General features: G+C 43.4%; 1 protein-coding gene across 7 annotated transcripts in view; it reads left to right on the top strand.

The window, feature by feature from the left end:
- DCTN1 (dynactin subunit 1) overlaps positions 1-14,448 on the top strand; it is a 1,835,652-nt gene that overhangs the window by 762,750 nt on the left and 1,058,454 nt on the right. For all 7 annotated transcript variants that reach the window (XM_044063298.1, XM_044063299.1, XM_044063300.1 and 4 more), the window contains one exon: positions 1,080-1,284. In XM_044063298.1, coding sequence (XP_043919233.1) covers positions 1,080-1,284 — 205 coding nt within the window. The remainder of the gene's footprint in view (positions 1-1,079; positions 1,285-14,448) is intronic.

Genomic DNA, 14,448 nt, shown 5'->3' on the forward strand with positions numbered 1-14,448 from the left:
TGAAACACTTCCCCAGTGATGCAAATTGTCATAATTGAGCATCAGATTACCTTTAGCATTTCAACTTTGTAGGAGGTGTCAGAGCTAACTGATATTGCATATAATGATGGTAAGTATGTTGGTAGCTCCACCCAATTAGGAAATGCAAGAAATCTCCATCTGTACAGGAGAACATATATGACACTAATGACCACTCCATTCTGGTCCACTTCCCCTTCCAGAGCCAGCAAGAGTGCGATCCAAGAGAGGGTAGTACTGGCGAAACTATGGAAAATGGAGGTATAGGAATCTCCCTAGAGACCATGCAAAGGGAGTCAAAGAATAAAAAATAAATAAATATATACTTTTTTATGGTTTGGTTCACCATTTTGACTTTAGGTATTCCTTGATTTTTGTGGTTTATATTCTAGCTTGGTAACAATGAGTATTCCTGCTTAGCTTGTATTTAGGTTTGCCCTTGTGTGGTCTAGCAAGGTTTGAGTATAAAACTTCACTATCCTAACAGATGGCTGCACTGATCTGGCAGTGAAATTATGGCTGCACTGATGTCTGGCAGTGAAATTATTAAATATCTTTAGCTGATGCTGTCTTTTCCCTTCACACGTCCTCTATAATAAACTGATTTTCTAGTTTTCTGATTGCAGTGCAGAGAAGTTGCCGATTTATAGTTTTATAAAACTGAAGTCTAATTTGTTCATTTTCCCAAAGGAAAAAGTAGTACTTAGTGCATTGTTTTGTTATCCAGTGGATTAGGCAAATATTCTTTGTTTATGCCTAGTCAAAAGCTATGCATTTTTGTATTGTAGAAGCATTTGTTACTGGATTACAAACTATTAGTAAATCTAATTTTGAAACAGCCAACATTTTGCTGGTAGAGTAGTGTTACACAAGTGTGTGGTTTTGCCTCATTTTACTTGTGTTAGTTTACTTAAATTTCTCATTTTACTTTTCTTGTATGGCTGTTTAAAATTTTATTGTAATTTGGATCAGTTTGCCCTGCTTTACCTCTATGTGCCTTTTCATTGTGGAAGCTTCAGAGTCTAATGTTTTTAACAGACTAAACTGGTTTCTGCTTGTAGGAGGCTAAAGATGCCTTAGAAGCAAAAGAGCACTACATGGAGGAGATGGCGGATACTGCAGATGCAATTGAAATGGCAACGCTAGACAAAGAAATGGCAGAAGAAAGGGCAGAGTCTCTGCAGCAGGAGGTCGACTCTCTGAAAGAGAAAGTGGAGGAGCTGACCATGGACCTGGAGATACTCAAGCATGAGATTGAGGAAAAAGGTATTTAATGAGTTAGCGCTCCAGTCTTTTCTTCTAAAGGTATTTTAAATTTGGGCTCTGCTTTCATTTGAAAGGCTCTTGTAACAGTGCCAACACACACAGCTGGCATCATCAGGTGCTACAAGGTCCTTTGTTTTGTTTTTTTAGCCTTTCGGTACATCATGAGCACGTCTCAGTTACAGTGGCTTAATTTCCCAATAAAAGTTATCATTGCAATTGTTGTGCCTTCCTTTCTTTCTGCTCATAGGACTAAACTATGTTAATGTAGCTTATTTTATAGTCACTTTTCTATGTTTTTTCTTTCATTAAAAAGCTTTTTGATTTTAATTGGGTTATTTCTTAGAGGTTGTACTGTCCTGTAGTTTATAACATGGTGCAGCTGGAAAAGAAGTCTAACATTTGAGCATATGTTAAAAGAAATGGTCATACTTTGTGCCTTGTTTGTTTGGGACCCAAAAAGTAGTTTGAAATAATGCACCCATTAACAGTCCTTTAGTAGAGCAAGCCAGTTTAAGAAGTGGCTGTTCATTTAATAAAAGTGTCCTGATGACTGATTAGAAAAGAAGACTGTTCTTAAAAATCTTTTCGGTAGTGTAAGCCATTGACCATCTCCTAGGATGGTGCCCCAAAAGCAGCAGAAAATGATTGCCTTTAGCTACTGGTGTCATTCCAAAGGGGTCCAATACTTGTCAGCCTGGGAGGACATGGTTGATGGGTCACACTACTTTGCCAGCGGTGGTCTTCACCTGTCGCCTGTAGGTTCTCCTATATTGCCCAAAACATTATCCACCCCTATAATGCTTTTTTTAGGCATTGCCAAACAGATAAACCTTCCAACATAACAAAAGTTACCCAGGACAAGGTAAAGGTGTTACTTCTCAGTGCTAGGAGCTTCAACAAGAAACTGCACACCCTGGAAGCTCTCCTCATCCTGGAGAATGCCGATGTCCATGCAGTTACTGAAACATGGTTGAGACACTGAAAGCACTCCAGCAGTGCATGGCTATAATACTGTTCATAATTTTGCCCACCCACTGAACATAAAAGAGCTAAAGGTGGACTGTATCTCTACATAAAGGATAAGCACACATCAGGGCTGATCAAACAATATGACATGTTTGAGCTACTCCATGTCCAACTAACCATGGGAAAAATCCATTACCATATTCTTGGTACCTACAGGTCCCCTACTGTGAATCAATAAACCCATACATCATACTTGAAGTTACTAGAATCACTCACAATGCAGCCCAGTACCATACTCATGGTTGATTTTGACTACCCCTACATTAATTGAGAGGCATAGAGATCTGCAAACATACAGGCCCAAAGATTTCTTAACTTTGTAAATTCAAATGCCCTGGAGCAGCTAGTCTGCACTCCCACTAGGAGAGCAAATGTCCTAGATCTAGTACTCACAAATATGGGAGAGTGCTGCACCCCCTCCCCCCAGTGTTATGTCCTCACTAGTAAGATCAGATCACAAAGCACTATCCCTTGAAATACAGGTTAAAACTAGTCTTTCCACCTAACAACAAAAACTCTTAATAACTTCTCTAAGGTAAGTTACTCCCTCTTAAGGGATGGCATGGCTAGTTTTGAAGCTTGCCCAAATGCAGATACCATAGATACCTGTGCAGAGGTGTACACAGAAGCCCTGTATGTCCATATAAACAACTGCATGAAAATGGCAGCACCAAACCAAAGTCAAGCCACATCACACCACAAAAGCAAGCCACCAAGTCAAGCCACATCACACCACAAAAGCAAGCCGCCCTGGTGCACCCCTAGTATTAGTAGGTTGTACAGCAAAAGAAAGACCATCCTGTCCACAGGTAAGAGGGAATGTGCTCAACAGAGAAATATGTCCTGAATTAGTCTAAAGTGAATCAGGGCACTAGTCAAGTCTCTGAAAACAGACTTTGAGGTAAAAATAGCCTCCAAAGCGAAGGCATTTTTCAGTTATGTCTGCAGTCCTAAAGCCAACACCCAGCAATTTGCAGAATTTGCTGTAGATGCCATCACCTGTACTCAGTGGGAAGACATAGCAAATCTGCTGGCTGAAAATTCAACTCAAATTTCACCTCCCCAGCACACCCAGTTCTAGCCCCCCCCATAAAAATGCCCTCCGTCACTCCACCTCCAATTATCACCAAAGAACAGGTTGCCATAGTGCTGTCTAAAGCTAAAATCATGGCTTCAGTGGGGACTGACAGTGTACCAGGTTGCCTCACAGCTTAAGTCAGGACTTATGAGATCCATTAGGATCTCTTTTTAACCACAGTTTCTGGACTGGCCTGTTATCCTGATAAAATAGAGGAAGGCAACAGTCATTCCCCTGCATAAAGGGGGACCAGCTGCTGACTTGGGAATTTACAGACCTATAAGTTTGACTAGTCTTATATACAAGACAATGAGAAGAATAATCATGCACCAGACAAATGACATAGGACACCTCCAAACACTGGACCTGACCCACTTTGGCTTTGCCAAGGGCAGGTAATGCCTACCAAATCTGGTGGATTTCTTTGAGAAGGTCACTAAGGCCATGGATGAGGGTAAAACCGTACATATCACCCACCTCAAACTGACCAAGACATTTGACACAGTTCCCCACTCGGATATTATAAATAAACTCACAAAACTGGGTATGTCGCCAGATGGATAGCCAGTTGGCTCTTGGGGGGTCTATATTATATTGTCACAAGCTGACAATATTGAATCTGATATTATCGGCATGACAATATCTGAAGCGAAGAATATCGTCCAGGTAAATGGAAGTCTCCGTAGGGGGAGATTTCTGTTTACCTCAATGTAGTGAGGTCTCAGAGTTGGTATATTTAAGTAGTGGGGGGTGCAGGGGGGCTTTGCCTCCTGTCTACTTTAGTTTTTTTTTTTTTATCCTCGTTCGAAATTTTACCCCATCGATCAATTGTGTTAAACATTTATTGCTTCGATGCAGTAAAATTTCAACGAGGTAATATAAACTCTGCTCTTGGACAGGATACATTGTTAAAGTGGGTGAATCCAGATCAGCAAGAGGTCAGTTGACTGTGGTGTACCACAGGGTTCAGTACTGGGACCATTCCTGTTCAGGATGTGCTTCTGTGAAGTCGAGGCAAATGTGGAAGGCTTCTGGATGATAAAGTTTGCCGGGGACGGCAAGCTGGGGGCAGTCATTGACTTTCCAGATGATGTTGATATCCTGCAGAAAGGTCTGATGCAGACTAATTATTGGTGTCAGAGTCAAATGCAAAGAAGTGCATAATAGCACCCTTTAGGAAATCAAATACCCCTGCAAATTACAAATTTGTTATCGCCCACTAAGAGTGGACCCACTGGTGATAGATCTGGGCACTCGAACAGTAATCTGAACACAGACCACCATGTGTCCATGCTGATGAGAAAATCCTTTCAGGTGGCTTAGCGTATAAGTAAGGGCATAGCATCCAGGTCTAAGAATGTCATAGTACCACTGTACTCTGCCCTCATCAGACAAGTGCACACTTTGCCATGTACTTTGCCAGGTACCCGCAACAGTTGGAGTGTCCTAAGAGATTTCTCTCCAAAAAAAAATACAGGGTGTAACCAACATGTCATGTGGACAGATTGAATGTAGTGATAGGGCCTTTAGTTTCCTGACTATTACTGATGGGTGATCTGTGCCTGACCTACAAGGCAGTCTCTAATGCAGCCCTGATGGAAGTGTTGCATATTCACAAAACTAACTGTACGAGGGTTACCCACACCAAAGATCAAACCTGATCTATTATGTTGGAGAGACAGATATGCATCCCAGAGATTGCCCCTCCTCTGGAATAAGCTTCCTATTCATATGAAGCAGTGCCCTTCCCTGACCATCTTCAAGTGCAATCTGGACCAATGTATGAGAAATCACAAATTCACTCCTGAGGTGGCACCCATGTCCCGTATGGACAGAGGCACTCTGGAAAAACATTTAAAATCCCACTTGCTGATGCTTGTTAACTTTTCCTATGGATAGAAAATCTAGGTAAAGTTGTCTTGGTTTGTAAGGGCTCTTGAGCCATTAGCCTAGTAATCTCCTATGAGATGAAATAAACAAAAAACTAAACTAGCAAGGTCAGGTCTCCATTACTATTGCAATCTTACAGATCTGATGTAAATTTTCATTCCATCCTCAACTATTGGGCTTGGATCAGAGACATCTCATCCGATTTGTCTGCTGTAAACGCTTGTGTTAACTTAGTACTCTCAAGCTTCTCCCTTATCCATAACTCGGATCAGAGACATCTCATCCGATTTGTCTGCTGTAAACACTTGTGTTAACTTAGTACTCTCAAGCTTCTCCCTTATCCATAACTCGGATCAGAGACATCTCATCCGATTTGTCTGCTGTAAAAGCTTGTGTTAACTTAGTACTCTCGAGCTTCTCCCTTACCCATAATGCACCATCCCCCATTAGCTCAGATCTCTTTTGCCACTGTTAGGTGAAAGACAATGGTGATTTGTGTCTCAAGTGTTGGGCTAGATAATTACTTGTTTTTTTTTTCTGTATTTAAAGGGATATTCTTTCTTAATCCTTTCCCTTTTCTCGTACCAGTGTACTCTTGATATGGTTGTTAGTGTCTCGTTCTTCCTTTTTTCTCCCTTCACCCTTCTATGTTTTATTGTAGTTCTTTGCTACCTTTGTAGGTAGCTCTCTTCTCTTTTTCTCTTCCTATTAAAAAAAAAAAAAAAAAAGTAGAAAATTATTTCTGTCTGTATATCTTTAAACCTTGTTGTCATTGTTGTGGATAAAGTAGTGCATTGTAGCAGTTTGTTTTTCCATTCTAACAGCTATGGCTGAAAAAGAAAGTCACTGCGGGTTTTAAAAGTGTTGGAAGTGCAGCCAGAAGATTCCCCTCTCTGACTTGAACACACACTGTTAATTGTCTTGGCCCCTTCCACCTGCAAGAGAACTGCATAATATGTCATACATTCAACCCCTGATCATTAGTGGAACACAAAAGCAAATTGATTTTAAAGGGGCTTTTACCTTCTTTTGGTGATGCCATAGCTGGAGAAACCTCTAAAAAGTTGCCACACTCCTCTCTCAGCTCTTCTGTTTCATCAAAGATCTTGGTGAAAACTTCAAAAAGACTTTCTTCAGAACCTACAGATGTCCTTCTATTCACATGTTGCAGTATTCTCACTTGTGGGATCCTCTGCCTCAGGCGAACCGAACGTCCGGCTCCTGTGCCAAAACTTAAGCCTGGTTGCTGTCAGGTGTGTGGGATGTGACACGCAGGGCCATAAACCATGGGCCATAAATGTGATGTCCGCATGCACAGACCTCAGAACTTGTCTGCCATAGTCAAACATCAGCTTGCTTGTTTTGCTCTGTGCTTCAGAAGATGATACGGATAAGTACCCCATTGGGGAATCTTCTTTATTTTCACTTAGGCTTAGGTTGCTGTACCTCTCTTATAGCCAGTGTCATCTAGGTTGGATCCATCTAAGAAGAAGAAAATTGGACTGTTTGATCCGAGACACACCTCTAACTCTTCCTCCTCTGAATCCCTCTGTGGTTTTGGGGCCCTTGGATCCGAGTTGTCCAGGCCCGTCGTCTTCGGATCTGAAGATCATTGTATCCTCTGATCCAAAGCTTGCCCGGAACACCATGTGCTCTTGGAGCCACTTCAACCCTGTCGGATCCGAGGTGTTTCATTCAATTCCAAGGGCTTTGGAGCCATCTCTACATGTTTGAGCTTCAGCAAGGGTTAGTTCTGCTCACTCTTGTCTCTGAGTGACATTCCTCAGAGCAGGGAAGGACCCAGGATCAGAAAGCCCTCTTCTCAGATCTGGATTCCTATCCCTTTCTGGGAAGGTCAGCCTTAAGGACTTTGAATCCTACCCCCTTGGGTCCTGCATCTACATCACTCCCATCTCTGGGACAAGAGTCTCCGCTAATCCTTCCACAAGGACAGCCAGTACCAAAACCCCAGTATACAACCAGTTGGGAATTTCCACATGTTCTTCATGTTTCACTGTTGTAGTCATTACACTTGGGTTGTCTGCTTGCAGGTAGCCCTCAGTCGGCCTGAATACCAGAGTCTAGGGATTTCTGCATCGGTTGCTGTCGCTTCTGCCATGATGTCAGGTCGTCAGGGGTATAAAACATGCAGCCGATGCCATTACATCAGCTTTTCTTGCCAAGCAGAATCCGAAGCAGAAGCAGTTCGCAAGTGCGGGTCGCCCGCCTCCTGAAATTTTCGTTTTTCGAGTTTCTGACCTGAAGTCTTCTAAAAGATAAGTACCCTGTTGGGGATCCTTTCTTCTTGTTCTAACCGATGTCAAAAAAAATTAATAATTGTCTTGCCTGTGGAAAGCAAATACCTCACAGAGATTTTCATTCTTACTGCATTATCTGTTTAGGCCCAGACCACGACGTTCCTCGCTGTCAGTTTTGTGCCTTGTTTAACACCCAAACTATTTGTCGTTGGTCTATTTTTGTCCCTAAATTCTTTTGCTCTCATTCTCTATATTCCGAAATGGCTTCGATAAGCCGTCCAACTACCGATCTTCCAAAAAAAAGTAAGGATAAAGACAAAGACCGCATAGGTCCAAAACTGCAGATGACGCTTCCGTAAGCTAGTCGCCAGTCCGCCATTACTCAGTGAGGCGCTTTTGCAGTCCCTCATACCCACTTCTACAGATTCGCAGGCCTCTACTGAGACCCGTTTGGACTCCAGTATGCCGCGAGATGCTTCTTCGACTATGGAACCTGTGGATGTCTCTACCTTGGATGGTTCTGGAGCCGCTGTGCAGGCACTGGCTTCTGAGAGTGTATTCAGGCCTTCTGATCATTTTAAACTGACTTTGTTACAATCCAAAAATACCGAATTTCTCAGGCCCAGAGTTCGTACTATGCCTAGGAAACAGATGACCAAAACCCATTCTCAGGCCCCCATGCTACAGAATCAAATGCTTAGAATGGCTGAAGACCTTATTACTTTAATTAGGGGAAGCCAGCCTTCCCCCTCTAAAGGACCTAGAAGTGATGTTCCTTCTGATTCTTCAGATCATGAGTCCGATTACACTGACCCTTCTGATTACCAGGACATGCCTTTATCTACCTATGAGAATTCTGATGCAGAGTATTCCATTCCCACTGCTTCCTCACCAGAGGATTTTTCCTTTGGTGAAACCCTGCATACCCTTAGAGAACATTTCTGCTGGGAGTGCCAGGACTACCCACAGTTCAAAAAGAGACTCAGGGAATTTTTAAACTTGCCTCAGCACAGGCCTCTAGCTATCCCTCCTATTCTGGAAATTTTGGATGATGTCTTCATGGAATCCAGCCTTACCCCTTGATACTCTTGCCTTCAGCTCTCAGGAAACCTGACAGGTACTATAGAGTACCCGACTCCCACAAATTCTTCTTTAAGAATTCTGCTGTGGATCCAGAGACCATTTCCCAGGGCCCTAAAGGCATTAAGGCTACTACAGCCACAAACCCTACCGCTTCGGACAGGGATTTAAGGGCTTTAGAAAGATTGGGTAAGAAGGTATACACCTCTGCTACGCTTGCCATCAGGGCTTTAATTGCCAGTTTCATATGTTAAAGTATCAGCAACATATTATGGAGCTAATTAAACAGAAAATTGTTGATTCCTGATTGTGCAGAACATAAAGATTTACAAGAGTTAATGCATTCTGCTAACCAAATTGGAAAACATACTTTTCAATGTGGTTTTTGATGCCTTAGAAGCATCTTGCAGGGCTGCTGTCACTGGGTCTGTTCTTAGAATGCATGCTTGGCTTAAGGAACAAATCTTACCAGACCATGTCAAAGAAAATTATTAGATGCTCCATTAAACCATGAACGTTTGTTTGGTACTAAAGCAGAAGTAGTCCTAAAAATATGGAGGAAAAAGCTAAATCTATGCAAACTGTTAAATATTTCCTACAGGTACAGCCACCTAGGCTCAGTAGGCATTGGCCTTCTAAAAACTGGTCCTTTCCAGTCCCTCCCAGACCTTCTCAGTCCAAACCCAGGGGCAGCAGACCACCAAGACTACAGTCTCAGGGTATGCATAGATCTAAACAATTGAGTGCTCCCGCCTCAAAAACGGGTAGTAAGCAAGCCACCACCTTATTGTAGAAATTCACAATGACTTATCCTTAATTCTCCCAAGCCTTGCCCAAGTGCTTGCACCCTTAGGAGGAAAACTAGCCCTGCATGCAAAAAACTGGGATTACATTACCCAGGACAGATGGGTCTTGAATATTGTATCCCAGGGATACAGATTCTACTTCCATTCACTGCCAACCCCAAGCGGATGGCCAGACCTCCCCCCAAACCAGTGGGCAGAGGCTCAAAAGCAGGTACTTTCTCTTCTCAGTATCAAGGCTATTCAACCTGTACCAGTAGAGCTAAAGGGACAAGGTTTCTACTCCTGACTATTTCTGGTACCCAGAAAAGAAAACGCTTGGCGCCCTATCCTGGATCTATCTATTCTCAACACCTTCCTGGTGGTTTCAAGATTCAAAATGCTTACTCTCCAATAGCTGCTTCCTATGTTAGCCAAGGACTCCTGGCTAGCCACCCTAGACTTAAAAGAAGCTTATCTGCACATCCCCATAAGGGAATCTTGCAGGAAATATCTACGTTTCAGAGCAGGCTGTATGCATTGCAGGTTCAACCCATTACCAATTCTCCGCAATTCCCTTTGGCTTATCTACTGCGCCCAGGGTATTCACAAAATGCCTAGCTCCAGCCATTGCATATTGCAGGCAGAGGAAAATTCAAATTTACCCATACTTGGACGATTGCCTGATTCAGGCGGACAGTCAGGAATTGCTACTCCAGCACCTGATATTTCTAAAGAGACTTCTAACTTTACTGGGGTACACCATCAACGAAAAGAAATCACATCTGGTACCCAGCCAAAAGATTGTATTTCTGGGAGCAAGCTTGAACACAACTTCCCAGATGGCATTCCTCACTCCAGGAAAACAAATTTTATTTGACAAACTACTTCAATTTCCTGGCCATCCAAACCCAGCTATCTGCAAGAAAAATACTGCAAGCCCTAGGCCTTCATGGCCTCTTGCATTCTACTAATTCCATATACAAGACTGCATAAGAGGAAACTTCAGTGGTACTTAAAAAGTCTCCAGTGTCAGCATTCTCAGGACCTGGAAGCAATGATTCCTATCATTCCTGGTCTAAGGACAGAGTTCCTTTGGTAGGCAGAGGCCTGCTACCACAAAAAGGGACTCTCTTTGACTCAACCCCCTGCCGCCCAAACCCTAACAACAGACGCATCAGACTATGCATGGAGGCCTCACATGGCAGAACAATGCATTCAAGGAAAATGGAGCCCAAAGGAAATGCACCTGCATATCAATCAAAAAGAAATGTTAGCTGTACAGAATGCTCTGACATCCTTCAAGTGCTTTATTCTCCCAGAGCAACTATTGATAAGGACAGACAACACCACAGTTATGTGGTACATAAACAAGCAGGGGTAACCCATTCCTACCCACTCTGCAGGTTAGCCATGGCTCTGTGGAACACCGCCTTGAGCAATCAAGTGCACCTGCAAGCTCAATTCCTGTCAGGCAAACTAAATTCACTGGCAGACGACTTAAGCAGAAATCTAATGGACCCACACGAGTGGAAACTGGAACCCAAATCTTTCAAATTTCTGATCCACAGGTGGGGGGCACCAGAGGTGGACCTCTTTGCTTCCCTGCAGAACTATCAATTGAGCAAGTATTGCACCAGAACTCCCCACAGCCAAGCATGGCAAGTGGATGCCCTGTCCTTTACTTGGGAAAACCTATATTTTCTAAAACCAGAGCTGGATTTGCAGCAGCAGTCTTACAGGGCCTGCTAACCAGCCCTAACTCTTCTTGATTGCCTCCATCCTTTTCTTCAGCTTTGGGAATCAACCCCAAGTGTGATGACTGCAGCAGTGAAACACGAAGAACATAGTACAGTTGTGTACACTTACCATAAATGTAGATGTCAGAGTGTATTCACTGTGAAACACGAAGAACATAGTGCAGTTGTGTACACTTACCATAAATGTAGATGTCAGAGTGTATTCACTGTGAAACACGAAGAACATAGTGCAGTTGTGTACACTTACATAAATGTAGATGTCAGAGTGTATTCACTGTTGCAGTCCTGGTTACCCACTCTCCAGCCCCCTGACTGCTCTATACTTCTACCTGTCCTTTTTGTTTGACTATATCCTATAACACTGGTATTTACTTTTTACTGGGGGTGTTCCACACCATGTAATTGCTTCCTAATTTGGAGGCTCTTGACATCTGGGGCAAAACAAACTGATGTAATGGCGTCGGCTGCATGTTTTATACCCTTGACATCATGGAGGAAGCAACAGCATCTGACGGAGAAATCCCAAGAATCTGGTATTTGGGCCGACTGAGGGCTACCTGCAGGCAGATAACCCAAGTGTGATGACTGCAACAGTGAATACACTCTAATATCTACATTTATGGTAAGTGTACACAACTGTACTTTTCGAGACCTCCTTAGATTATCCCACTGAGGAGGTCCCTTGGAAGAGGACATGCAACAGGAAGCACCTGGATTCTCCTGAATCTGTCATTGAAGACACAGATTTTGAGGAAATCTGTCATTGAAGACACAGATTTTGAGGAGGGTGAAGAGTCTGCGCGGTCACCTCCTATTGATATCTTGTTCAGAGACATACTTGACATCCTGAAACAGAGAGCTGGCTGGAAGCCCAGTAACCCTTCAGAGGAATCTGCTCTCCTGGGGGCATTTAGTTACCGGCCCATTGACTTTGAATTGGTCTCACAGTGGGCATGAAAGGAACCTGACTCCATTCAGCCCATTCCTAGGAAGTCTGATAAAATTATGACCCCTCCAGAAGACAAGCAGTTCTGGTCCATGGCCCCCTTGAAGCTATTGTCGTAGTGGTGGTCATCAGAAAGGAACTAGCTGACGAAAGTTCAATTGTTCATCCCACTGACAAGGAGTCACGGTTTATAGAAAGATTTGGGAAGTGTGTCTACGCTTCGGGGACCTTTGCCTTGAGGTCTGTGAACTATTTGGCACATTTCATCAGGTTGCAGAGGGATCTGATTTAGGAACTCTCGAATACCCATGCAGGAACTGTGTCTGGTGAGGTGAAGGATTTTGTCACCTCGCAGCTGGCGACCCTACAATCGATATCGAACTAGTCCATGATGTTTATTTCCAACGTGGCAGAAGGAATCTCAAGGGCAGTGGATTCGGGCGTAGCCATCAGGAGACATGCTTAGATGTGCTTGTGTGACTTCGAGGAAACTATTAAGTCTACTTTCATCAGTGGTCCTTTTGACAGCACCTCTATTTTTGGCCCCAAAGTGAAAGATGCATTGTCCAGGTGTGAGAAGGATGGAAAGATAGTTTGTGATATGGACATGCATTTTAGACCCCCAAAGATCCTTTTTGAGGAATTGAGGTGGTGGAAAGATGTGGTTCTAGAAATCACAAGGATCTTTCCAGGGCACACGTGGAGGGTCTTCCCCCAGCAGCAGAGGGGGAAATTCAAATAGTAGATGCCACCCTCGTGGCAGAGGAGGCCCGCAAGATCAAGGATCCAGAGAACCATTCTTTGGCAAACCCTTCCAACACTCCTGAACAAAGGCCTGATTGTTCCCCTCTGGAGGCTATCGGTGGCCATTTGTCCCTAAACTGGAAAGCCTGACTAGAGATAACAGATACTTGGATGCAGAGGATCATATCCAGAGGATACATAATTCCATTTTACCTTCTTCCTCCAGATTTCAGGAAAATCCCTAGAGTTCCATCCAGTCAGAGGGATCAAACAGCCATTCAGAAACAAAAGATGCTAAACAAGAGAGTCATCCAAGAGGTCCCTCCAAATCAGAAAGGATCCAGAGCTTACTTAGGATTCTTTTTAGTGCCAAAGAAAATAGGGAACTGGAGACAGTTCTGGATTTTAGCAGCTTGAACGTATTTGTTTGAAAGACAAAGTTCCATATGGTCATAGTTCAGTCCATTCTTCCATTTTTGGAAAGGATGACTGGATATGCTTAATAGATCTCTGGGATGCATACTGTCATATAATATTAAATGGGCAATCCAGGAGATTGTTATGCTTCTAGCTAGGAGCCTGTCATTATCAGTTCAGGGCACTGCCCTGTGGTCTCACCACAGCCTTCAGTGTGTTCACAAAATTTATGGCAGTGGTAGCAGCTCAGTTGGGACTGCAAGGATTCCATGTGTTTCCATACTTAAGACTGGCTCATTACTGCTCTGACCAGGCATCAACTTATCTTGGCAAAAGAAGTCATCCACACTTGTATGAGGTTAGTAATAACCATAAATTTCGAGAAGTCAAATGTAGAGCCAACTCATATTCTAGAATTCGTAGGAGCTCTGCTTGGCACACAGTCAACAATAACCTTCCATCCCCTTTCCAGAGTTCAAACTTTAAAGTCACAAGTCAGCAAGACACTTTGCAGTACCATGATCTCGGCTCAGCTAGTTCTGCAAGCACTAGGATCTGTACTGACAGCAATAACCCTTATTCCACTAGTCAGGTTTCATAAGAGGATCCTTCAGTGGTTGTTGGTATCTCAGTGGTCGATACTTGAACTAGCCTTGTCCACTCCAATATGAATTGCCAACTCATGCAAGAAAAGACTGATGTGGTGGATCCAGCCGAAACTACTACAGGGCCGTCCTTTTGTCCCTTTTGCAGCCCAAGGCCATAGTGATCATGGACACTTCCCAGCTAGGGTGTGGGGGGGGGGTATTACCTGAGAAACAGTCCAAGGCATGTAGTCCCCTGTAGAGACCAATTTGCATATCAACATACTGGAGTTGAGAGCAGTGCTTTTATCATTGCAAGCCTTTCAGAATGCTCTCCTGTCAAGAACTATTGCAATGCAGACAGTATGTCCATGCTTAGATACATCAACAAACAAGTAGGAACCAGATTCTATCCCATATGTCAAAAAGCACTAAGGGTGTGGCAGTGGACAATATCTTCCAACTGCTTTCTCTTAATGCACATTCCGGAGAAGTACACTGTGCTAACAGACAAGCTGAGCAGGTGCATTCTGTTGCCTCACGAATAGTCCCTCATCCAGAAGGTTGCAGAACTAATTTTCTGCAAGTGGGGCCAGCCT

The sequence above is a fragment of the Protopterus annectens genome, chromosome 2.part1, assembly GCF_019279795.1.
Source record: "Protopterus annectens isolate FY-2018-M chromosome 2.part1, PAN1.0, whole genome shotgun sequence".
In the NCBI taxonomy this organism is placed as follows: Eukaryota; Metazoa; Chordata; order Ceratodontiformes; family Protopteridae; genus Protopterus; species Protopterus annectens.